This window comes from Netta rufina (genome assembly GCF_964035555.1).
Source record: "Netta rufina genome assembly, chromosome: 2".
Lineage (NCBI taxonomy): Eukaryota > Metazoa > Chordata > Aves > Anseriformes > Anatidae > Netta > Netta rufina.
Window position 1 is genome coordinate 106,740,911 of NC_140124.1, and position 25,430 is coordinate 106,766,340.

Genomic DNA, 25,430 nt, shown 5'->3' on the forward strand with positions numbered 1-25,430 from the left:
ATGTTTATATGGAAGTTCTTCCCTTTTATATTGTGTAGTAATTGTTGACAAACATTGAGTTTTAATGGCCACTCTAAATTTATAGTCCTGTTTCTGCTGTTAACAAAATTGTTTTTAAAGACTATTTATTATTTTTTCCCTCTAAGGCTTGCAACTGTAGTGACACTGGCTCAATCAATCTCCAGTGTGATGTATTGACTGGTCAATGCCAGTGCAAAGCTGAATTTGGAGGACAAGACTGTTCCAGATGTGCATTAGGCTACAGGGACTACCCAGACTGTGTTGCCTGTGACTGTGACTTAAGTGGAACGACAGCAGAGATGTGTGATGATACTGAAGGACTTTGTGGGTGTGAAGAAGAAACTGGCATCTGTACCTGCAAGGTACTGAAATATTCAGACTTTTTTGAGACAGCACTGAGGCATTCTGATCATTTCTTTCCTAAAACTCATGGAAGCTCTAGGGCTGAAAGGGACTTAGTCTGCATCCTTCCTTTGAGATATTTCTGAGTACACCTAAATCACTCCCAATGGATTTTCTGTGCCAGTGCTAAACAGGTCTTATGATTAGTCAGCTGGGTTAAAAACTGTTGGATGAGGTTCTCAGTTAGGGCAGACACTGCTGCAAGGAGCAGCACCAGCATTACCAACATGCAATTGTTATTTCTCTTACAAATTCCTGTGATAATAATAGACAGTTTGCCTCTCCTACCTCCCTCTGTTTGGTTTTAAGTATCCAGATAATTTGATTTCCCATTTGTGGTCATAAAATTATTGCAGAACATTACTGTAGTTCTCTGTTAGACGAAACTCAGGGAATTGAGGTGGATGTATGTTAAGAAGTCAGGATCAGATCCGTTGTATCCTAAATCATGAGAAATCATTTCTAACTTACTAATGCTGAATCCTTCCTAACTTTACAAAACAACTGTACATTTGATAGAACACTGCTGTCTTTCAAGTTTTTTCAGGAGCTGGCATATTTCACAACAGTCTCACTGAACTCCTAAATTCAAATTGATTGCATTTGCTAAATGTAAAATCCATGTGTTTTTTCTGTGTTAAGTGAATGTCTATAATCACATCATTCTTACAGTACATTCAGAATCCTATTTTTCATGAATTAGTTCTGTAAGATGGAAATGAATGAGGGCTGGGGATGCATTTGTCCTGCTTTTTCTTTTGCTGCAAGATTTCCTTCTGCCACACAAAAGGCAAGTACACCTTTTTTGAACAGGACAAAGCATTAGCTATGAGTTCTGGGATAAAATTTTTGCAAACCTTATTCAATATATGAGACTAGTGCTAGAGACTTCAGTGTCACTATATTTCTCTGTATGATGTAAATGCCTTCTGATACAAAAACTATGCCATCTGAACTGTTTTTAATGACACAGTTTTATGTTTTATTTATGGAACCTCCTTTTTGCCTTGCAAATAGTGCCAATAACAGCTGGATTAGTGCCAATAACTCATTGGAATAGTGCCAAACTCATGGATTATTTTGGGGTTGCTATTTGAAAGGATATTTTGCCAATACACATAGAGAATTGAAGACCGATATTCTCATTCAATGAGCAAAGAATATGTTTCTACCTCAAGCCAGGGAAATTCTATTCCTTCATATCTTAGAGTCTAAGAACACTCTGTAGTCAGTTACATTTTTGAGTGTAGGTCACATTGACTGATATCATCTTGAGTTTTCTAAGACAAACTCTGAGTTTAAGACAGTATCTTATTAAAAAGTTTGTTTCTTTCTTAATTTAGAAGTGTAAATTCCTTACTGTTTTGACAGAGAATCATTTCACTCTCTGTGTATAGTTAGCATGTCTACAGCTTCTTTCATTCTAGATTTGAAAGCATTTTAAAAAGCTAATTAAATGTTAGAAAGCTCCAGTGGAAAAGCTATTTTATTGTTATCCTCATTATGTAAATAGAAAAAAAAGGGGTACAGAGAAGTTTTTTCTGCTTATACAGACGTGGTTTTATTACACGTAGGAACAGCGTATTAATTCAGATGTTAAGAGTCTGCATTTGAAAATCCAAATTATATGATAGCAAGAAACCAATAAGTGCAAAATGGAGAATTTCAACATTTTGCTTAATTTGATTATGTTGCAAGTTTAAATGTATGTTTTCTACGCTATAAACAAAAGCAGTGGTTAAGAATAACTCCGGTATTATTGCTAATAATGTAGCCTGAATGGACATTGTTGTATTAAAACAGAAGAAACGTTAACTACAGAAATATAATAGAATGTTTTTTGTTTGATTGTTTGTTTTTTGAGATGGTGGGCATCTGTTCTTGAAAGACATGGTGATAGAAAACTTACTTCAATGCAACAAATGTATGCTGACATAGGCCTCTGTCCAATCTTTTTATTAAGGATGGGATCAACACAGACACTAGTTTTTTTTTCTAGTGTTTGTTCAAGTTGGATTTACCAGTGGAGAACTGAGCATACAAACACATGGGACTAGGTCCCCTGATTTTTATTCATCCTGAACAGCTTCTTTGGCTTTGAGCCTGTTTTTCAGATGGGGAGGGGGGTTAGGGAGACACTTTTCTGTCTTTAATGGAAAATACATAATTGGTAATTTTAGTTAGAAATTTGAATGCATGAGTTTTGTTTGAATGTTCCATGTTTTTGGTAAAACAGCATTACGTAGTAACAATAATAAAATCTCCTGCATAGTAAACCAGAATAGATACAATAAATTACTAGCTGTTATATAGTTTATATACCCACTATTTTTTCTTCTAATAAGAGCCATCTTTCATTTAGCTAGCAAAGTAACATGAGTGTGTTGCTGTGCTTTTTTTATTTCCTCCAGGAAAATGTATTTGGGCTGCAGTGCAGTGAGTGTAAACCTGGAACTTTTGCTCTGTCTGCTAACAATTCACTGGGTTGTACTCCATGTTTCTGCTTCGGTCTGTCCTCATTTTGTTGGGAAGTAGAAGATCACGTGAGAATTCCTGTAAGTAAAGTGACATAAATGTATGGATGCTGTTTGTTATCCTCATGGTACCACTCTAGCATGCTGAAGGCTGCATACGTTTCATGAATCAGACTGAATACAATAGGTTAGCTCACAGAGTCAGAATAAAAAAGAAAGCAGTCTTCTTTCTGAAAACGTATCTTTCACTCTTCACTTTTTGTTTTTAATAGATATTAAAAATGTTTCCCAATTTTTTGGCTTGGGATGTTATTACTATAAAATAGACTGCTGACTATCTCAAAGAAGCTGTGAACAGTATATTACACTAGGATAGAATATTTTCCTTACATTAATCTATTACTCTTCATGTTGTAGATAACCCTAACTCCTGACCAGTCCATTCTGCACGTAGTAGCTCCAAGTAACCTGACTGGAACAGTGGAAGGAGTATTTTCACAATTTTCTGACATTTTACTGGATGCTACCATTGTCAGAAAATACTTAAATACAGAAACATTTTACTGGAGGTTACCAGAGCAGTTTCAGGGAGACCAGGTAAGAAAATTAACTAATTGGAATGCTTTGTTGATCATTCTTTGTTGTATAAATGTCACTCCTTTATTGTATAATAGTCACTTTTTGAATGAACTTATTTACAGCAAGCACAAATAATATGTTTACATTACCTTTTTCTAATGAGATTTTTCTTGACCCTGTAAATGGTAGCACCCATATTTAATTACTGTGTTACTCTTCGGAGATTGTATGTGATATATTCAGTTTTAGTTTAGAAACTGAAAAGAGCTTTCAGCCTTGACAGTAGATTCAGAATATAGATCATGGAATGGTCTGCTTAGGAATTAAGTGAAAGTTACACACCTTGAAAGAATAAAAGAAGAAACTGTGCCTGCTATTTAGAAATACACATTTGACCTTGGTACAAAAACTGCTGAGTTTAAGTCAATTTTCATGTTTTATTGCTAATTCATCAAGGAACTGTCAGTTTTCAAATCTTCTGATGACTTTAAAATATTTTCAACTAGCAGCTATAACCTTGGAATAAATAAAATAATAACTTTATATCCAAACAGCTCATGGCATATGGAGGCAAGCTGAGATATACTGTTGCTTTTTATGCTTTGGATGGCTTTGGAACCTCAAATTTTGAGCCCCAGATTCTAATGAAAGGGGGTCGTACCAGCAAATTGGTCATCTATGTAGACATCCCTTCCCCAGAAAATGGAGTAAGAAGTGACAAGGAAGTGGAAATGAAGGAGGTAAGCTGAAACATTGGTGTGGAAATGGGGACGTTTATATTCTCTGAGCTTTTATAGAGAAGGCGCATGTATATAAGTAAATAAAAAATGCATACTTGATTTCAACTAGGCTGAATAAAAATAGAGTACTTGGATTAAAATGCATCTATTTTATAACAAAAATGTCTGGAAAAATCTCGTTATAGAAGCAGATAACATTTTGACATTGTTTCCTCTTTTGGAAGTGCTGAAGGTGTGTTTGTGCTTTTCAAAGACAGACACAGATTTCAATGGTAAATGACATACTGCCAGGTATTGTCACCATCAGTCAGTCTCACAGTTTTGTAGCCTGTCTGTTATACTCTCAGCCCAGGATTATCACATGGGACTTGAATCTTAGCCTAGCAGGAGCATTAAGTTTCAGTAGTGCTCACAGGACAGTTTCAGAAGAGAGAAAAATGACATTATTTGGTCCTAAGACTCTCTGCTGCATGGGGCTGAGGTTAGGTCTAATCTCTCTTCTTGACAGGAGGCACGACACAGTTAAAGCAGATGTCTTTCTAACTACATGTAGGAAGAGTGGTGTGAAGTCCCTGTTCTTTGTCTATCCAGGTTCTCTAGATCTAGGGAAAAAAAAAAAAAAAAAAAAAAAAAAAAAACATACAGATCTGGATTGCTGTCCTGTAGAAAATGGGTGTGGAGGCTGGAGGCAGAGAAGGAAAGGAGAGGCAAATGTTATAAAATTAGTCTTGTTCTAACATGGAGCTAGAAGTTGGATTTTCTGGGACCAAGCGTATAGACATAGTCACTGACTGTATTTCTGAAAGAGAGTGTGAAGAAGAGACCACTACCTTTAAGTGAGCTTGAACACTCATTGTTTTAATAATGTGTCATGTTTCCCTAGGATTCTTGGAAGTATTTTAATTCTGTGTCTGAAAAGCCTGTCTCACGTTCTGACTTCATGTCTGTGCTAAGCAATATTGAATACATCCTTATCAAGGCAGCCTATGGCCAAGGATTACAGCAAAGCAGGTAAAGCAATCTCTGAGTGCATTTACTATAATGTAACTTAGAAATAGTACCAGATGAACCATACAGTAAAGATTTAACTCAAATTAGACATATTTCCAATTTCCTATTTATGACTTTTATTGTTCTTCATCTGATAAGAAAACATTTATTACCTTTAATGTGAAGCAGAATCTCTCTTTAATTCTTTCTGTAAAACACTAAATGTCTCTGCTGTTTATTTTGATAGAAAAGCCCATAAAAAAGCATAAAGCCTTACAGGCTGATGCTGTGGTCTGCAGGTTGGGCAATATAGTTAAAAGATTTCTAAATTATTTCTTCCCCATCTTATTTTTATAGGTATTGAAATTTTTGTTTGTTTTTGATTTTCTGGTGGAAGAAATGAAACACCTGATCCTCTGAGTTCATTTGTACAAATCTAGGTCAATCCTGTAGCTTCATGTACTATGGACAGTGGTAGCAAAGTATTCCCACCTCAGAATTGTAACATTTGACTGCAGTTTTGAACAGAACTAAGTTACTAATGAAAGGAAGGAGATGGTATGTGATTATCCCATCTGTTTGTTTAGAAACAAGACAAGCAGAGATGCTTCCAGTGAAAATTCTTACATATTTACAGCTGTGAAGTAGAGCAGATCCACCTCCAGATTTGGGATTATATTTGATTCACAGGCTGTCAACTATATTTTTGCTAGCTCTGTCAAAACATCTGTGGAACAGAGCTGTTGTATTTCTTTTTAGTATATTTGAGGCCATACTGCATAGTCTTGCATGGAGGATTTGTCAGCTTTAGTGGACCAATGGAAATCAACCCATATTACTTTAAAGTACTTCTGATTTGTTTGCTGTAGGTCCTGAAATCCCATACCTAGGTAAAAACAAACAAACAGATTTTATTGAGATGTTTCCACAGACTCATAGAATAGTTTGGGTTGGAAAAGACATTAAAGATCATCTAGTTCCAAACACCCTGACATGGGCAGGGGACATCTTTGATGTGGAAAATGGAATCACAGAAAAACGTGTATGTGTGTATGTATATATATATGTGTGTGTGTGTATATGTGTATATATATATATATACGTGCACATCTTGAAATATTAAAAAAGTTTGGATAGTTCTGCTGCTAGGACTTTTCTAAATGTTCATGCTGTCTTCTGCATGTATCTTGTAGAATTGCAAATATCTCAATGGAAATTGCAGTGAAGTTTGAAGAGATGCATCGAGGCAGATCTAGAGCTCACCTTATAGAGCAATGTAGATGTCCTGCTGGTCATACTGGATTTTCCTGTCAGGTACTAAATCCTCAAATCCTTTCTTAGTTAGATAATAAAAAGGTCACATAAATGGTTTTTGTTCAAAACTGTTGGCAGCCATGTTTTTTTGTTTGTTTTAATTGTGTTCCCCTTACACACAGAGCTGTGCTCCAGGATACTACAGGGAGAAGCCTACAGAACTTGGTGTAAGAGAGTCTCATACTATGATAGCACGTTGTTTGCCGTGTCAGTGCAACAATCACAGTGAAACCTGTGATCCTGAAACTGGAAAGTGCTTGGTATGTACACTTTATGCATTTTTGCATTGGTTTCACCTGAGCATATAATGGCTGTAACCCGTGAAAGGATTTTTTGGGAGAAGTATGTGTATGTACTGTTTGGGAAAAGTATAACTTCCCCTCCATCTCTACAAAAAAAAAAAGAAAATATGAGTGCTAATTTCCTTAGGGGTCCATTCAGTAAAATTCTCAAGCTTTTTGAGCATTGACGTCTTCAAAATCATGAAATATTTTAGGTTTAATTTCATTTTAAAAACAAGTTCTGTGTATCAGTTCAATATATCTGTTTATTTTATTTTTTATTTTATTTTTTATTATTTTATTTTATTTTTTTTTTCCTGTGTTACTTCTAGTCTTCACTTTCTTGGCCTGGCCAAGGTCTGCTTAATCACACAAAAAGGTGTGAAGTAAAAGGAGTAAGGCACACCATACCACAGACTAGGTCAAAGTCAAATTCTGTGTCTCTACTGAAGAGAATATATTTCAATTTTCTTTAAATTTGTTTTTTAGTCTTTTTTTTTTTTTTTTTTTTTTTTGAGACTTCCAGAGAATAAAGTAGGCTAAGGATATGTTTCAGCTAAGTTAATTTTTTCACTTCCCTCAGTTTGTTCCAAAGGTTGCAAAGAGGGTCCACTTATGACTAACACATTGCCTCTTGTCTTGTCAGCTAACCAAATACAACATGCTGTCAGTTCTCTGCTACAGTTTAATGAGCAGATATTATTTCCTAATTTTTTTTTCCTAACTTTTTTTTTTTTCATTTTTTTGCAACTTTTTTTTTCAGTTGCTTTTTTTTTTTCAGTTGCTCCAGTAGTGAGTTGATTAGTTCAAAGTCTTCTGCTGATTTTATTTTTGAAGCCATTGTTTAAATTAAGTTTCCTCAGTCCCTCAGGCTTTTTGTAAACTATTATTTCGCCTAAAATATGAATCTCATGAGTAAGAATGATGGTTCTCATTGCTATGAGGCCAAAACACATGGGTCTTTCACACTAAAGAATAATAGTCATTCATCCTCTCAGACTCTCATTGGAGGGGTAGCAAGTCACCCACATGTTACAATTGCTCAGAGATTTCCATCTGAGTAGTGTAGGCAAAAGAAATGGTTTTCACCTCTGACTTCTGCTCCCATACAGTAATAGACTGCATTGTTACTGCTTACTGTACTCAGCTAACCTCTGAAATCTATACACTCACAAGTAGAAGAATCATAGAAAAAAGGAGAAAAGAAAGAAATAAATTGAATTTTATTCACTTAGGAGACTAGTCAATTAAATTATGTTTATATCACTGATTTAGTGTTTTAACATTAATAGCACTGGCTACTGATCAGTACTCAAATTAAGTATAGTGTCTGTGAGTCCTAACAGTGATTGTTGTTTGGCTTATAGCAGTGAAATGCTTTTGCTAAAACACTGATTTTTTTTTTTTTTTTTTTTTGTTCTTTTTGGTCCAGGTATCCTATTTAATTTTTCCATCATTTGCTTTTTTTTTTTTTTTTTTTTTTTTTTTCTTTCTTTGTACTGTGATTCCCTAGCCTGAATTGGATTAAAAGAAGCAGAAATATATAAACCTTAATGGAAGTTGAGAACAGATATTAGGTCAGCCTGTCTGCTAGGGCATTCACATAATGGAAAATATGCTGGCATTCTGCTTATTTTTGCATAAAAAGTCCCTCTACCCAGAGAATGCTGACCAATGGGTGGTGGCATTTAGAGGCGATTGTCAAAGACCTTAGGCATTTATGGATTGGGGAGAAGATAAAATTCCTCTTGTTGTTTGTTGTTGTTTTAAACCGTCTGAATTCACTTTCTTTTGTGTATCAGAACTGCAGAGATAATACAGTTGGTGATTACTGCAGTGCTTGTGCCCCAGGATACTATGGTAAAGTAATTGGATCTGTCAACGACTGCTCTCTTTGTGCCTGTCCCAGAGCCAACCCTGTTAGGTAACCAGAACTTATTAAATCCAATGTATATTTTAGCATTTCATATGCCTTGTGGTGTATGTCTCATCTCCTACTCCCCCGACTCTATGGCAACAGGAGATTGTTATTGTTACATGTTCTTAATCTTTAGTCATCTGAAAGCTACCTATTTTAGTAAGTAGAACTTTCATTCTGAGTTTTTCACATCTAGTGATAACTTTGTGAAGTTTTAAAATAAAAAGATTAACTAATAGATACATCATTCTATTCTCTAAGAATAGATCAGTCACACAGGAGATTTTATGGATAATGGAGAAAGATGCTCTGACATATTTTAGTTTCAAATGTAGTTCCCTTTCACTCAGCTCTCTTGCCTTTTCTCATCTGTAAAATGGTGATGAAACAATAGATATAAATCAAGATGTTGATTTCTTTGGAGTATTTTTGGCAGCGGGCTCTACTAGTACAGAAAATCTGAGACCTCCTCTGTGCTCAGGGTGCTGATCATTGGCCATGTAGAGGGCTATACAGAGGTAGGAAAGGGTTCACAAAGCCAAGGTTTACTTGAAATTGGCTGCATCCTTAAGGTGGTCACCAGAACTTTCCTACTGGAACAGGACATAGCTGACAGCCTCCATTCTGACACACAAGAGGCATAACTTCTCTGCTGCTCTGAGGAGGGTGAAGTGGGAGAGGTCACTAGTATTAAATGACTCATTAAAAGTCTCTTTCAATTTGTTTATGCAACATCTGTTTTTCATTGTCTTATCTTTCAAACTGAAGGTCATAAGATGCTTTAGCATAGTATACAGTAATGGATTTGCATCAGGAATGCAAACTTTTAAATTCAAAGCACTCATTCTAGCCCATTGCATCATATTGAGCAAATGATGCTGTTGCTTACAAAATTTGACCTGTGGCTGAAAGAGTTCTCTGTCATTGTATGTTTTCTTATTTATGTGCTAGCAGGTATTTGTTTTTCCTTCCTCCAGTTTTAGTCCCACTTGTGTTCTAAAAGGTGTCCAAGATTACCACTGTGATGCTTGTCTCCCAGGATATGAAGGACAATATTGTGAAAAGTGAGTTGTACACATTGTTCCCACTTGTCCCCAAACTTCAAGGACAGTTTTGATTAATAAAAGCTGTATGTAGTTGTTTATAGCTGTATATAGCTGTTTATAGTTGGAATTGATCATTCAGTGTTTATAAATAGGCATATGAAAATGTGCTCAAGGATTTAGAGTGACTTGTCAGTTACTGTTTGGAAACTATTAATTAAAAGTCTATCAGTGTCTCAAATATAACATCTGATTTTATGATGATCCCCTCTGATGTTGATGTCCCATTCTTCCCATTGTAGGTGTTCCCTTGGCTATTACGGTGATCCTCAGCTGCCTGGAGGCAGCTGCCATCCATGTCGATGCAATCCAAGTGGTTCTGTTCACGTTAATTGTGATCGTGCCACTGGCAAGTGCCTCTGTAAGCAGGGAGTGACAGGACAGCTCTGTGAGGAGTGTGAAGCAAGGCATCTTCTTGTGGAAGGAGAGTGTGTTTGTAGGTGAACGTGTTTACTTTTTCAGTGGGCTTTAGTTTGTTCCAGTGATACTTATATGCACATTATTATTACTTGAGTGTTTTTATGTCGAGTCCTATTCTTTCTGTGAAAGAAAGGAATATTAAGAGCTTAATATCTCTGTAAAGCAGGGGGGTTAAACTAAATAGACAACATGTAGAGGCCCCTTCAAACCTCAGCCATTCTGTGATTCTGTGAACACAGAGGATACTGCAGTACAAACCATAATATCAGACAAGCAGTTAATCCTTAAATTGGCTGAGATAGTACTACAAACAAATTTAAGTTCTGTATGAGACAGTGGATAGCAGAATTATCCAGCAAGTGTGGTAATCTGATTTTATAATGAACTGGGAATAATAAACTGGAAAAACTCAGGTTTTGCTATATACAAGTGAAAAAGAAACAGGGTATAAATGTAATTTTACCACATGGGCTTGGATTCCCTGTCTTTAGAACCTGTTCGGTGAATGTTAATGGTATCACCCTGTATTTACAGCAATACTGTTAATAGATGCAATATCCATACTATATATATAACAAGCAGCTTGGTAGCCAGCAGGATCAATGTGGCTCGAATGTGTGCTAACATAAGGAGAGTATGTTTGGAATAGATCCACTTCTGGGGCAAGTGTGGAAGAGCAATAGTACAAACCTGCATATTCAAAATTACTGAATTCTATCAGTTTTAACACAAAAAGTAAAGGTACATACTGTGTAAACAACAAAAATAATCACACCAGTTTGTTTTTTTAACACTAATATTGCTTCCCTTTTCTGAAATTGTTTCTCTAGCTTGTGATGACAACTGCACAGGAGTTTTGCTAAGTAATTTAGATAATCTCAACCAAGCCATACTTTCAGTGAACCTCACTGGTATTGCCCATGTGCCCTATGGGATATTGTCAGAGATGGAGAATGCAACAAAACATCTGAAGGTAATACAATCACACAAATAGTAGAAATATTTAGTCACACCTTTAAAGCAAAACTTGCAGCCACTAACATGTGCCAGAAGTTTAAATGAAGTCTTCTTAAGTTCATGGCTTTAATATGTGTCTGTAAGTGAAGTACCAGATTAAGATCTTTACATTTGTTATAGAAATACATCTTAAGCCGCTTAGATCCCTGTATTTCTTTCTTTGTATTTGTTGTACAAGCATTTAAATTAATGCCTGAATGTAATTTTCAATCATCTCTGATTGTTGAATGTGCTATATGTGCATGTCACACCTGGATTATTTGGATCCTTAGTATTGGCCCAGATTTACTGAAAGTCAGCAGCATAATTTTCAGCAATGAAATAAACACCTGGCCAGGTCCCTTTTTGGTCCCTTGGCTAAAGATCTGTCAAGGCTGTTCCCTCAGATTCCCAGGGAAGAAAGAGTCTGGCAGGCTGCTTCCCTGTTATGCAGGGCTCCTTGGATGCAGCAATTTGCTTTCCTTATAGTTATGTGGCAGTCCAAGTGCCTTCCTCTGTACTGTCAGGAGACAAAAGTCAGGCAGAATATTTATGTTGGACACTTTCAAACTGCTCGTTGCACATTTTACCTCCTAGTTTCCTGCTGCCTTAAAGCATGAAATACCACATTCTGTGGTCTTAGAGGTTCAGTTATTGTAGGTGAATGTGGACTCTGTACAAAGTCAGAGGTAAACAGAACTATTCCCTTCTTCATGACTACTAAAATAAGCATATTTATCAATGAGAATCTGCTGAGCAGTAACTTTAGCAAGAGAAGCGCTAAAACAGAAGAAAAAATAGCCTCTTTCTATTCCACTCTATCACAACAAAATCAGATTAATATAAGCCTTCTTGTACTGATAGATTTTGCAAATTAAGAGTTTTAATTAAAATTTCATTATTTAAAATGTGAGGTAGGCTGAATTCTGATCATTGTGCTTTGAACTATTAATAATTACAGTATCTGAAGGCAAGCTGGGTTAAATAACATGTATCTGTGTCAGCAGAGGTAGTCTTATCCTTTAGTTTTAGATGCTAGCATTTTAGTTATAAAAATTCAGTTATGCTTCCCTTCCTGTATGCAATGAAGGCACAAACATACCAAATTATTGTAATACTTTAAGGATACAATTGACTTGCTTCCTCTAACTATTTTGCATTTTTGTAGGAGCATCATCTTCTGGGAGCATAAATATTAATCAATATGTAACATCTGTTTAGCACTTCAGTTATAAAACACTCAAATCATATGTAAAACCAAAAAAATTGGTTTAATACATACCTTTTGGTATTAAAATCAAATCAGCTGTCACTCTCTTGTAAGTGCACTATTTAAGGGATCTAAAACTGATACTAAACCTCTTGTGACTTAGTTTATTCTGTTTGTGTAAGGCCACAATGTTCTTTGAGCAATTTAGTCTTGAGGATAAGTTGGTAGTCTCATAATTTTTCTGTTTTGGAAGCAAGTATTCCCATTCTTCGGGCTAGTGAAATATTTCCTTTACTGTTTGACTTGTACAAAAGTAACTGTACCTGGAAACTGGAAAATCCCTAGTTTTATTTATGTGAATTACAGGTACTCTCTGAAGGGCTGTCCCCTCCATTGTATTGAATCTTTACCTCAAGCTGGTTGCTCACGGACTCTTATTCCTTCTTTTCTGGGTGTGGGTTTTCAGTAATGAGAAAGTTATCAGACTGTCTACTCCTTATTGTATCTGCACCTCTAATCCATCTGAGGACATCAGTAATTCTGTTTTTCTAATTAAAGCCCCCTGCTTTACTCCTCATGACATGCCTGGGCATATTTGCTATCCAATTCTGGGTTTCTGAACTCAGCTTTAAAAAAAAAAATATTGCTGTGCCTTGTCCTGGGAGCCTCAAGAACTTCAGCTTCTACCGCAATTTATCTCACTTATTTTTTCCTCAACCTGAGGAGAAGACTCTGAAATTTTCATTTGACACAAGGCTGTGTGGTAATCCTGCATATTCCTTTAAAAAGCTGGGCAAAATGATACTTGTTGTGATGTTTATAATGGTTCATTCTGAAAGATCTGAAATCTAAATCCAACTTTTTCCCAGACATGCCCTTCTTGTAAGAGATTCCTTACATTGCTTTGCATCAGTAGAGAAGTGGTATTCTGTTGCAGGCCTTGACTGTATCAAATATGATAAAATTGGGTACAATGGCCTATTTATTGCCATATAGAGCAGTTTTGAGGTGGCCTTGAAGTCATATACAGACTATTATTGATGAGAGGATCCACAGGGCAGGGTTGCTTGTGTTATTGGAGTGCCAAAAATCTTGAACTTCTGAGTGCTGTGCACTGGATTTGACCTTGAAACAGCTCCAGGGCCATCCTCACAGATGTACACTAAATACAGCTGTTTTGACAAGCTGCTGAAACTGTAGCAGCTGTGGGACTGGATGGAAACATTTAATTTGATGGGCCTTTGAACTTCTCAAAGTAGCTTATTTGGAGAGCTCAGACTGGTGAAATGGAGAATCAGGAAAGCAGAACATTATGCTTCCCTCTTATTACTTGATTAAAGTGAGACAGCTGGATCTAGAAATTTGTTTTCTTATCTAAAGAAATGACACACTTTGTTGCATCAACTCCTATGTATGTCTCAAGTGTCTTGCAAATCAGTCATTTAAAGAATATAAAAATGGTGTAAATAGTGTGCATAGTTATTTTCATCCCATACATTTTCTGGAAACACAATGAAGTCTTTAAATTAGTGTGTTGTTTCTTATAGGGGTCTGTTATTTCTAGAGAAGATCCAACTTACTCATTAGCTACAGCAGAAGAAAGTCTTCTGAGTTTATCTGGAGGTTTTGCTCAGTTGCCTGAAGAGGTAGGTACTGACGACTTTATTCTTAGCCTTTTTGGAGAGAGTCTTCATAGCATTGTATATAAATGCCAGTGTTGCTTAGACATATATATCTAAGTTGAAGAATTGAGTGACAGAATTCTGTCGATTCTGTAGTCTTTATGGGGAAAGAAATTAATTGACCTTTGGAAATCTTCAGCAGACTACAGTGTTTTATGATATTGTACAGGAGATTTACATTGTTTCTGTTGAAGCTCAGTAGCTTTTTAATTATTTTAAACACAATGCTATAAATATTCAGCAGTGACACAATTTTAAATTAGCTCCACATGCTAGAACCAGTGAAAAGAAAAGTTCTTCGGTTTTAGGGCCTTAAATAATTTCTGAGAAAAAAAAATCTGCTTTTATGCAGATTTTTGTTTTTTGTTTGTTTGTTTGTTTTAACACCAGAAAAACTTTACATAGGAAATTGTCACTAATTCTTCGTCCATTAGTTCTCATTTGATCACCACGTGTACCTATAGTTTGCCGAGCATGTGTGACTAATATAACTAGGCACTTGCACTAGCAATATTGTTGTTGCTAAGAGTGATTGTCTTTAAAAGTACATGGTGTCTATTATATTAAAAGACACAGCTTTGGTAATTACCTAAATTATATGTAAAAAGTAATTGATAAAAAAAAATTCACTGATATCAGAGGCTGGAACTTTCAAAATAATGAAGTTGCAGGCATCTGAAAGCATGGAACTGTAATTTTTTTGACTCAGCAAGATGTGCCTTATTAAAAAAATAATTTCCTCTCAGAAAGTATTCTCAATATTGGGAATAAATGTAAAAATTGTAAACAATTGTCATTAAAATTGATAGTATTTTAACAGAACTGTCAAAGATTATCTCTGATTTTATTCCAGTCATCTAGAATTTTGAAAAAAGCTTGGCAGCTTAACACAATGACTCAGGAAACCAGGAATAAAAGTAAAGAACTGATTGGGTTTATTGACACGGTACATACAGCCATCAAAGGTATTCTGCTTTTAAGATATCACCATTTATTTGCACAATTTACAAAGGTATCTCCTTTGTAACTTTTTAAAGAACTATTTATTTGCACAGAAATGCTGCAATTTGTGCAGGAGTTTCACATACTCTTTTATTAGTGCTATGACTAAGTCGTTTATTCTCTTATTTAGTACTTGCTGAAGTTGCAGTGTCACTAAATGAAACACTGGATCTCCCACTGCCAAATGCTACATCTCAGAGCCTTCAGGATGATATTTCTGCCCAGCTAGATGCATTGCGCAAGAAAGATTTTGGTCAACAGCACTACAATGCTACCAGTCTCCTGAAGTAAGCCTAGTCTACTGGAAACTTTGTTTCACGTATGTTTGTACTATGCAATACTGCTTCTTTGGGAGAGATCTGGAGAAATTTTGTGCCTTAATAATAGGCTGTGCTATTATAACTAGCCTTGCTGAAGCCATATGAACTCTGAATTTGGGGTTACCTTATTTGAAGATACTTCTGCATCTGATGTGATACTAATATAGCCAAAGCCCGTTCATTCGGATGTGATACAAAGATGTATCACAGTAAGTGAAAAGAGTCACTGATTTCAGTTGTAATCAGATCTCAATTTGATTCAGATCTGGCCCTAATACATATGGCTAGGAGATATGGTAGAACAGTTTGTCAGCTGCAAGCCCAAGAGTTGTCAGATCTACTTAAGGACATGATAATAGATAGTCGATGGAATATGTATTGACTAGATTTGCAAATGAAATGAAGCCAAACCAAACATCAGCATTATGAGCCACTGTTTAAAATTTGTATTTATTATCTTGATTTGCCTGCAATTAAAGGCTATTTTAAAATGGCTTTTGAATTCATTATTTATTGGTGCTTGTTGCCAGACTTGGCAATATAAAACATTGGCTATTCCCACAGTCAGCATAAATTTTGTTCCAACTTTAAAAATATGAAATATTGACCAAAGCTAGCTTCCACTGACACTGTGAGAGTAGTAGTGCTGGCTTCAAGGGACAGAGGTTTAGACCAGGAATATTTCTGAAAAATTGATTTTTCTTTATTAAATCCTTTAGATTAGACAGAACAGAGTGTTTTTGGTTTTGTTTTTGTTTTTTTCAGGTAGGATATCTGATTTTTTTGACAGACTCCTGTGCTTTTCTTTGTGCTGAATATTAAGCTGTACAACAGCTAAACGAACGTGAAAATGGCATGGGAACGTACTGTTTATTCTTATATTTATTAGGAACTTGAAATAGCTTTTTTTCACTTAGTAAAATGTCTAATGTCCTGTCCCGTATTAAGAGAATGTTCTGACTTTCAGCATCGGCTTGAGCTGTTATACAAGGCATTCGTAAATTAAGTTTTTCAATTATATACTCTGTTGAAATTCCTGAAAGTTCTCTGGTAAGTCCTTTGACAGAATGAAGGAGAGAGTTAATAAGATTTATTAGATCGTCAGCTCTGCAGAATTTATCATGTAGTGCAGCTGTAAATTCAAAACTGACTTAAATAAGCAGCATTTTTTGGAATGCAGAAGTTACCACATGGCTTATAGTGGATTGAACTTGTGGCGACATACTGTTAAGCATCACTCATAACTTAAGTCTCCTCACGTTTGCCGTGCACGGTAGAATTTCCAAGCCATTTGGAATATATAATCTTTTTACTGTATACTGAAATAGAAGTCACCACTGTCTTGTAAAATACGTTAATTCTTGTAACTTTTTAAGTTCATAGTTTCTGAGTTTGAGGACTCTGAATTATTAGTTTAAAGCAATAAATGCAAAAGCACATCTGCTAATCAATATGAAAGATAGAACGTATCATGATATAAACTATGCTGCTTCTACTTTGGCTAAAGATCAATATGATTTGAAATCAGATTAATAGGGACAAAGTACATAAATAAAATGTCACTTACAGGAGTTAATGTGTGCAGCATATGTGCAGAAACAAAGAGAAACAGAGGAGTAGAGTTTCAGGATCATTTTCAGTTCAACTTCTTCAGTATTAGAAAGTGTTCAAATGGATATGCAAATATTCCCAAATAAACTAGTTGAAGAGATTAACAACTGTCTAGATCTGGGAAGATTACCCAGGTAATATCTCTAACAGATTTCAAAGGATAAGTACAGAGATGGTTTCTTTCAAGAGTCATTCTAATTATGCTGTTTATTTTTATTTGATATTTAAAACTTTCAGGATTCTTGCGCATGTATCTTTCAGTTCTGGTTACTTGCTTCTTTCCAGTGTCATTGCTCTTAATTGATGATTTGATTTTCACTTTGCCAGAGCTGCAGAAAATTTGTTGCTCCTGGTTCAAAAAGAGTATCATAGACCCCAGCAGGAGCTTGCTGAGCTGAAAAAGAATGCAAGTCAGCTCTTATCGAAGCACAGCAGCAGACTGCAAGATGCCCAGGATCTGGTGAAGGAGGCACTGGCTAACATCAATGAGACCAATCGCTTGTTTCCTCTTATCTCTAGCAACCTGGGAGAATTAAATGTAAGACTGGACAATCTGCATTGTTATGCAAGAAATATCAAATGTGAAATTGTGTTTATAAGTTTCTTTTTTGACTTTCATAAAACTGTACGCATTTAAACACGTTAATCTGTGTAATATCTTAAGAACTCAAAACAAACCAGATACTTGTTTGAAAGCAAACAAAAAGATTATAGAATGTATGAACTTATCTGCACTAATTAACTTACAAACTACTATAAAACAATTGTTCTATGCTATAGGAAAAAAAGCTGAATATAAAGGAAGGTAAAGAAGCCTCAACCATGCTTATTAAAGAAGGAAGGATCCTAGTGAATGTTGCTGCTTCTGTTGTCCAGGATGTAAAGAACTCTACATCTGTAAGTTCTTAACATCCTTTTTGACACTGTCAAGTGGATTTTGTTATTGGAAAACAAAAAAGAGGAAAACATTTTGTTCGACAGAACCTGGAGGTCCACCAGGATGGGCTAGTTCTATGGAGTACCAACTTGCGACACCATGTGGATGAGCTGGTGATGCAGATGTCCGTGAGAGGAGTGCTCAACCTGGTATACAGAGCTGAAGATCATGCTGCCCAGTTCCAAAGACTTGCAGATGCACTGGAGAGGTAACAAACTCAGGGAAGATGAAATTGTGAGAGGCTTTATTTACATTATTGTCAGATTTAATTTAAATAGGTAGTAGTAGCTTAATCCCAGGAGCTTAAAGGGAACAAATCAGTTTTTATCCCCCATTTAATTTCAGTTGCTTTTCACCTCTAAGGTAGTGCACAGTGTCTTTATGAAATGATACAGAGGGGGTTGACAAGACTTGAATTTCATGTGGCTGACTTACACAGTAACGAGTGAGTTATTAAGTGCCCAGTGAATATATCATGGCATGACTTGAAAAGCTTGTGGTCTGTGCATGAATACTTCTTTGACAATATATCACTGAATTTCATCAAGAAGCTATTCTTGCTATGCCTGCATTATTGTTGCTATCAAAGCATCTTGCAGAAATGAGTGGGTTGCAATCCCAAATGGACTCAAATGCACTCTTAGAATTTTCAAGTTGGGAAATTATTTGAGTTATTTCAATGGAAATAAATGGAAATAAAGTCCCAGGAATACTTCTAGGACTCTTGCTGCTTTGTCTTTTAAAATCAGCAGACGTGTGTTTAAAAATTAACTTTTACAAGAATGGAAAATTGACACGTATTTTAAGTTCAGGAACAGAAGACTTTGCTTTGATTAACACTGAGCAAGTCTGCTGATTTTGCTGCAGCCAGACAAATCCAATAAAACAAAATTTGATATGGAATAGCTTTCAGATGTTCATATTTCTTCCTTGATTCTGTATTTTGCTTTGCTTTTGAGTTCCAGCTAGGAATGTGTTTCTGTTATGTTATGTTTAGGCAATGTGATTTGTTTGTTCTTCATGTAAAATGTCTATGCCTAAGTGGCTTTATAAATGGAAAAACTCACCATAAACAACAAGGAATAAAATATAAAATGAATTGCATTAGGCTTTCAGGTGATTTGGAACTGATTTTTTGGTTCAAAATAATTAACTGTAATGAAAGCCCTTGTGTCACTTTTGGGTACATTCAATTTTTAGAGTACATCTTTACTTTAGAGTATTCTAGAAAGATGTGCATGTTGTAAATGAAGACATAGAACTTGTTGTTTATGTTGCTTGATTCATAAAAAGAGAATTATTTGTTAATCTCCTGTTTAGTGGCCTCTCTAAAATAAGGAACGTGACTCTGAATGCAACTGCTGCTGTCTACACCCACTCCAATGTTAAAAGTGTGATTGAAAAAACAGAGAGTCTGGCAGATGATGCATCTAGAGTTGTGAATGGCCCGTTGGATCTGGTAAGTACTGATACTAGTATCTTAATTAACTTCCCTACCATTTTGGAGTATTGGTTCTTGTTTCTTGCACTTGCTGGAATCTGGGTCTTTTTGATGATGGCAGCCTTTTCTGCTGGCTAGAGTATACTCCATCCTGAATCTATTCTCCAAGGTGGTAATGGTACCAGATTTCAGTTCTGTTTACCTTGCTTTCCTCTTTGCCAAAGTACTATTTTTACTGTGATTTTTACATCTAACGCATGGTTAGCTGGACTAGATTTTGTTCTGTGTGTTTATCATCAGTCATCTAACATGTATCCTGTAGGATTTAAGTTGCCTTTCCTCTGGTGCTCCCTTTCTCTTTCAGAATTATTTAGCCACCTTCTTGCTTGACCTATCCCTATTCCACTTGTATCTGGATATTCCCAACCACAGTTGCTTTGCCTAGTTGAGGACATTTCATATTTTTGTCCTATCTGTCATTCCTCTGCCTTGCAAAAATATCAGGTTGTTATTAAAACAGTAGATTAGTAAATCCTGACCAGTTATTATTATTTTCATATTGTTCTGTTTTTCCCCTTTTATGTCTTTGCATGTTTCACGATTGTAAACCCAAGAAAAGAACGAGCTACATTTTACATGTGTCATGCATATTATTCCTGCAAACATAACAAATGCATATAATGCATATAATGTGGTAGTGATCAAAATGTAATTGCTTTGTGAGCTTGTTTGTTATTTTATATTAGTCTGTCTTATTAAAACTTCACACAACATGAGTATTTTTCCAGATTTTCTAGATGCAGAAATGGGTTAAAAGAACACTTTAAAGACTGGAATTTTCAAATATTTCACTTAAAGGGCTCAGTGCTGAAAATTTTGACTTAGAACTGGTACTAAAATTACTGATGTTCCAAAAGGCAACAATGAATCAGTAGCACTGTTCAAACTAGAATTTAATAGTTTTTTTTTTTTTTTTTTTTTTTTTTTTTTTTTTTTTTTTTTTAAAGTGACCCACAAAGAGATCATTGCGTCACACTCACGGACAAAAGGTTACAGCTTGGATTGTTTTTATTTATGCTTTATAAAATAATAAATAGAATGTCACCTAAATAGTGAGAATAATCAGTAACTTGCAGTAGACATCCAAAGATACTTAAATGTTTTCAATTGAACTGATTTCTATTATTTTTCTTTCTTCCTTAGCCAGAGGAGTCTCTCAGTCTTCTTGGAAAAGAAGCTCTACTGCTTAGCTCCAAATTTCAAAATGAAGCAAAAAATCTGAAGAAAAAAAGTAATGGTCAGTTCTTTAGATTTCACATTTCTGGTTCTATTTCTTTTCCTGTATCCTGCTTGTGATGGATTTATTTTATCTTATGTTTTTAAACGAACATAAGGTAAGTTACAACATTGCATATGAATTTTTATACAACTGAGATTATTTTTGTGTTCAGGATTCAAGTATTGTTTTACTTTTTTGGTAAGAACGTAGTTAAGTAAACACTTTAACCTTTACTATATCTCATTTCATAAAGCATTCAAAGTAACACTTTCTTTAAATCACTGTTTTTCCGAATGCTATGAATTAAGTCATTAGGGTCTGTGCAGTAGTTGAAGGACAAATGTAATTCTTGAAGAAATGCATTCATCCAATTTGATCTAATAGATCATGGATTACATACAAGTATGTAGGACAATATATCTAAATAATATTGTTTTTCTTGATCCTTTTACACAGTTGAAATACAATAACAAGATGAATATTTTTTTTGTCTGTAAAAAGTGCCTTTTGGCTCAGCATCCTGCTATAAATTCCAAAATCCTTTTAGCTTGTTGTTACTCCAGAAAGATCAGCAAAGCTTTTTAGTTTGCACCACAGAAGTTCAAAACCATTTTGAACACGACTGTTTAGGAGCAGCATCTGGCCCTATGGAAGCTGTGGACAAAACTGGTTAGAAGATGCATGTTTCACAAAGAAAAACAGTAACTGTAAAAAGGTCTTTGCTTTGAGTATCAATGGCTTTTAGAAATGTATAATTTTTTTGTAATTTGGATGGACAGAATGCACACTTTGTTGTTCATTCTGATCTACATATTTTCATTATTAGTGAAAGGATTCTGCGAACAACTCACAAACAAGAAAAAAGAAAGACACTCCTCCTTTCGGTTTCTACTGTCATATATCAAAAAAAAAAAAAAGTCAAGAACATCATAAAAATTATAAGGGTTTGCCATCTTGGAAACATTATAATTTATAGCTTTCTCCCTGACTATGTTTCTACCATTTCAGTCCGATGGAATTGTCCAAAAGGGATAGCTTTGCATGGAACAGCGCCCACAGGAGTTTATTTGGACATACTGCATTAATTTTAGGTTAATGTTTTTAAAACACTCTTTCTGTTGAGGAAAACAAAGTTTTATTTGATTAAATAGCCAAATGCTTATTATCTTTGTATGTTGGTTTTGTGTGGACTGTATGGTATTTGTTTATGCACAGAAAAATCACAATTATTTTTTCCAACAGGCCTTGTATTTGAATTGAATGGATTGAACAAAAAGGTAGAAAAGATTCATGAAAGTGCTATTAAAATTGTCAACCAGCTTAATGATTCCCTGATGACACTAAAAGCATTGCCTAATGGTAAGTGAAATCGGTATTGACATTCTTCTTATTACAGAACAGTCTAGTACAATCATAATAAAATCCTGCCTATCATGTGATGGGAGAAACCTAGCAACAAACTAGACTGGAGACTCATTTAGCTTCCTGCCTGACAAGGAATATTTTCCATTTTTAGTAACCATAAAACATAATTTGGTTATTATACAGGGTCTGTAGTCTGATTCCCATTTCACACTGTGGTAAATCAGGAGGGGATCTGAAAGCAATGGAATTACACTAGTATGAGAAGAGAATGAAGTCCTAGAATATTTGATCCCACATGGAGAGAAACGTTATATGACGTGATGTTTTGCTTTCTTTTGATATCTTGTTTCAAAATCATTTCTTCTCTGCTACCCGTCTTATCATGTGCATCTAAATATTTTCTAGTTGTAAAAGCTGAATTCATTTAGCCGATGAAATGTTCTTCTGGTGTTTTTCCAAAGCAAAACCAAAAAATCCATTTTTTTAAAAAAAATTCATTATTTTGGATAAAGAGGAGTCCTAGAGCTTCACTGAAGCTAGTAAAGAAAATGTCTTTCATGTTGTGAAGAGGAGGGTCTGAAATACTTTACCAACTTTTATTTTTTATTTTTTTTAAGGTAAATTAACACTCCCAAAGGAGTGCATGGGTTGTTGGGTTTTACTGTATCTCCAGATTAGAACACTAAGTCCAGAGCTTTAAAATACCCTTTTTATTGCTCAGGCTCTTAACTCACACTAAGGAGTGATATTAGTGACAACGTTACACTGGACATTAATTGCAGGATGCTATCTGACATTAAGGTACACGTTAAAAATGAAAGCATCATTAAAATCATGGAACAGCCCTCCTTAACTCATAGCTTAATGATGTTTGATTTTAATTTGTTGTTTTATTTCTTGAAGTTTTCTGGTTTTTATCTGGACAGAGATTAATGATGGTATTGCCCTCTGCCTAGGGTAGTGGTAAGAAGGATCCCTGCAGACCTAAATCGGGCCTTTTGTGCCAGTTGCAGCATCTTCCCTCTATTCCTGGCACAGGGACTGTAAGGGGCAGGCTGATTGGAGCAGTATGCTCATTTTATAAGTGCTCATATCCAAAAACAAAGGGTGTAATAGGCCTTCTGCCTTGCCAGCTTTCTGCAGGATGCAAAAAGTGAGTTTCAGACTAGTGACTTGGGGTGCCAGCATTTGTTCAAGGAACTTAAAAGCTGTGACCTTGATGTATTCATATAACCTCCCTGTTGGAACAGACAGAATGAAGTTCTCCGTCACATCATTCTCTGTCTACATTGTTTTCAGAGCTGGTCACAAAAAATGAAACTTCTTTTTTACCCCAGAATTCAAACTTGGTTTAATCAATCTTTTTATCAAAAAACTTGAAAATCTAAAGTGACTAGACTTAATTGAAATTGCAGTATAGTCTATTATGTATATATATTTGAGGAATACAGTATTATATATGTGTGTATATGTGTATGAGCAGACATTTACATCTATAGCTATATCCATATCTATATCACCAGCATGGGAGCATTTACCATGTTTTTAGTTCAGGGCCATAGTCATGGCCATTTTCCACCTTACTAACTGGGCAAGAGGAGTTTGCACCAGCCTACTCTGGCCCTCCAGTTTCACAGGAGGTAAAGTTCTCACTCTGTAAGACACGGGGCATTCAATAGCTACGCAAAATTAAGTATCAATAGGTCTTGGTTTGGAGCTCCTCTTATAACCTGAAGTAAACAAAGAGATAAAAATATAACTCTTACTATAAAAAGCCTGTAACTGACAGCATTTCTAATGTTTTGATTATGGCTATAACTGTGTTGTTATGAAGCAAGCCAGGCATTTATTGCTCTCAAGTATTTATGAAAGCTGTGGTTTTATTTTTTAATCTGTGAACTGCCACTGTCTTTCAGGTACAAGGAAATATGTGCTTGAGGTGAAAGAGCTGGCCGTGTCTGCAAACACCAGCACCGTGGTGGGTTTAAGCCACTTTGGGGACTTCAATCAAAAGCTCCTGAATACTTCGTCTACATTGTCCCGAGTTAATGACACATTGAGGAAAACTAGTGAACTTATAACTGATTCATCAAAAGTTGGTAAGTTTGCTGCTTCATTACTCTGTAGAAATGTCACTGCTTGCAGAAACAGTACTAATATTAAAGTTTAATGGGCATTAAATATGTCTGATGGACTGAAAGTTTCATCCCAGTTCAATAAAATTGGGCTAACTTTTTAAAAGACCTCTAGAGGATCTCATAGGATGCCTTTAAGTATGCACATTCCTTACTGATATTTAACATTGCTGAAAACAAAATGGTCAGAAATAAGTTAACTATTTTAGCAATTAAATATTTTAGCATTTCTCTTTCAACCTGCTTCAACGTTTCATTTACATTTTGTCAGCAATCACAGCTGAAAAACAAGTTAAAGAGGTCAAAGCACAAGCAAGTCTTTTACTTAATAAGCTGAAACCTCTGAAAATACTAGAAGAGAACCTCAGCAGAAATTTGTCTGAAATTAAAGAGCTCATCAGCCAAGCCCGCAAGCAGGCAGCATCTGTAAGTACCATCACTGCAGACTTAACTGGCTTCACTTTCATGTTTAACACAGAAATTCTTTGAGAATTTCTTTGAGAATTTCTGTATCTTTATTTTCTGAAATCACTAAATTGGCTTTTTTTTTTTTTTTATATATATGAGCTTTTGACCAAAGATTTATTGTTATTTTCTGAGGTATTTGAATAGTTTGATCTATTGGCTTCAAATCTCATAACTGGATGAGTGAATTATGACACTTCCCTTTCTTCTCTATCTGGGAATCTCTTTTTTTAGCGATACCTAGGAGACTGATAAGATCTAACCCCAGTAGCAATACTAAAGTCACATGAAAGTATCTCAACAAATTGCTTTTATTGGTTGGTCAGAAGCTAAGTACATATTTCAGAAATATATGCTGTGTACACTGAAGCTTGTTTGGATTCCATTTCCTCTTTTCCCCACAGATTAAAGTTGCGGTGTCAGCAGACAGAGATTGCATTCGTGCCTACCAACCCCAGATTTCATCTACAAATTACAACACTCTGACCCTTAATGTGAAAACTGCTGAACCAGATAACCTCCTTTTCTACCTAGGTAGCAATGGAAAGGTAAGTTTCTGATGTACATTCATCAGAGGTGATATTAATCAAATACTTTAAATGGCCATATATATAGTTTTTTCCTACTTGAATTCAAACTAAGAACCCAAATGTGACTGCTTGCAGACAAAAGTGGTCTCTAAGGGTGGAAATATTTTTATGATTCCATGGAGATCCTCAAAGGCAGAGAATAAAAGCACTTGATT

At 35.4% G+C, this 25,430-nt stretch overlaps 1 protein-coding gene across 1 annotated transcript in view; it reads left to right on the top strand.

Moving 5' to 3' along the window:
• The window catches only part of LAMA1 (laminin subunit alpha 1), a gene marked incomplete at both ends in the record, with an annotated part of 102,234 nt that overhangs the window by 57,416 nt on the left and 19,388 nt on the right, over positions 1–25,430 (top strand). Inside the window, 23 exons of the mRNA XM_084282760.1 lie at positions 147–383; positions 2,835–2,978; positions 3,315–3,494; positions 4,031–4,216; positions 5,100–5,227; positions 6,400–6,520; positions 6,643–6,780; positions 8,604–8,725; positions 9,697–9,783; positions 10,065–10,258; positions 11,073–11,215; positions 13,996–14,094; positions 14,984–15,095; positions 15,263–15,419; positions 17,391–17,601; positions 17,844–17,960; positions 18,045–18,208; positions 19,321–19,459; positions 20,645–20,738; positions 21,963–22,079; positions 24,002–24,184; positions 24,492–24,646; positions 25,090–25,233. Of these exons, the coding sequence (XP_084138886.1) occupies positions 147–383; positions 2,835–2,978; positions 3,315–3,494; positions 4,031–4,216; positions 5,100–5,227; positions 6,400–6,520; positions 6,643–6,780; positions 8,604–8,725; positions 9,697–9,783; positions 10,065–10,258; positions 11,073–11,215; positions 13,996–14,094; positions 14,984–15,095; positions 15,263–15,419; positions 17,391–17,601; positions 17,844–17,960; positions 18,045–18,208; positions 19,321–19,459; positions 20,645–20,738; positions 21,963–22,079; positions 24,002–24,184; positions 24,492–24,646; positions 25,090–25,233 (3,372 nt within the window). The remainder of the gene's footprint in view (positions 1–146; positions 384–2,834; positions 2,979–3,314; positions 3,495–4,030; positions 4,217–5,099; positions 5,228–6,399; positions 6,521–6,642; positions 6,781–8,603; positions 8,726–9,696; positions 9,784–10,064; positions 10,259–11,072; positions 11,216–13,995; positions 14,095–14,983; positions 15,096–15,262; positions 15,420–17,390; positions 17,602–17,843; positions 17,961–18,044; positions 18,209–19,320; positions 19,460–20,644; positions 20,739–21,962; positions 22,080–24,001; positions 24,185–24,491; positions 24,647–25,089; positions 25,234–25,430) is intronic.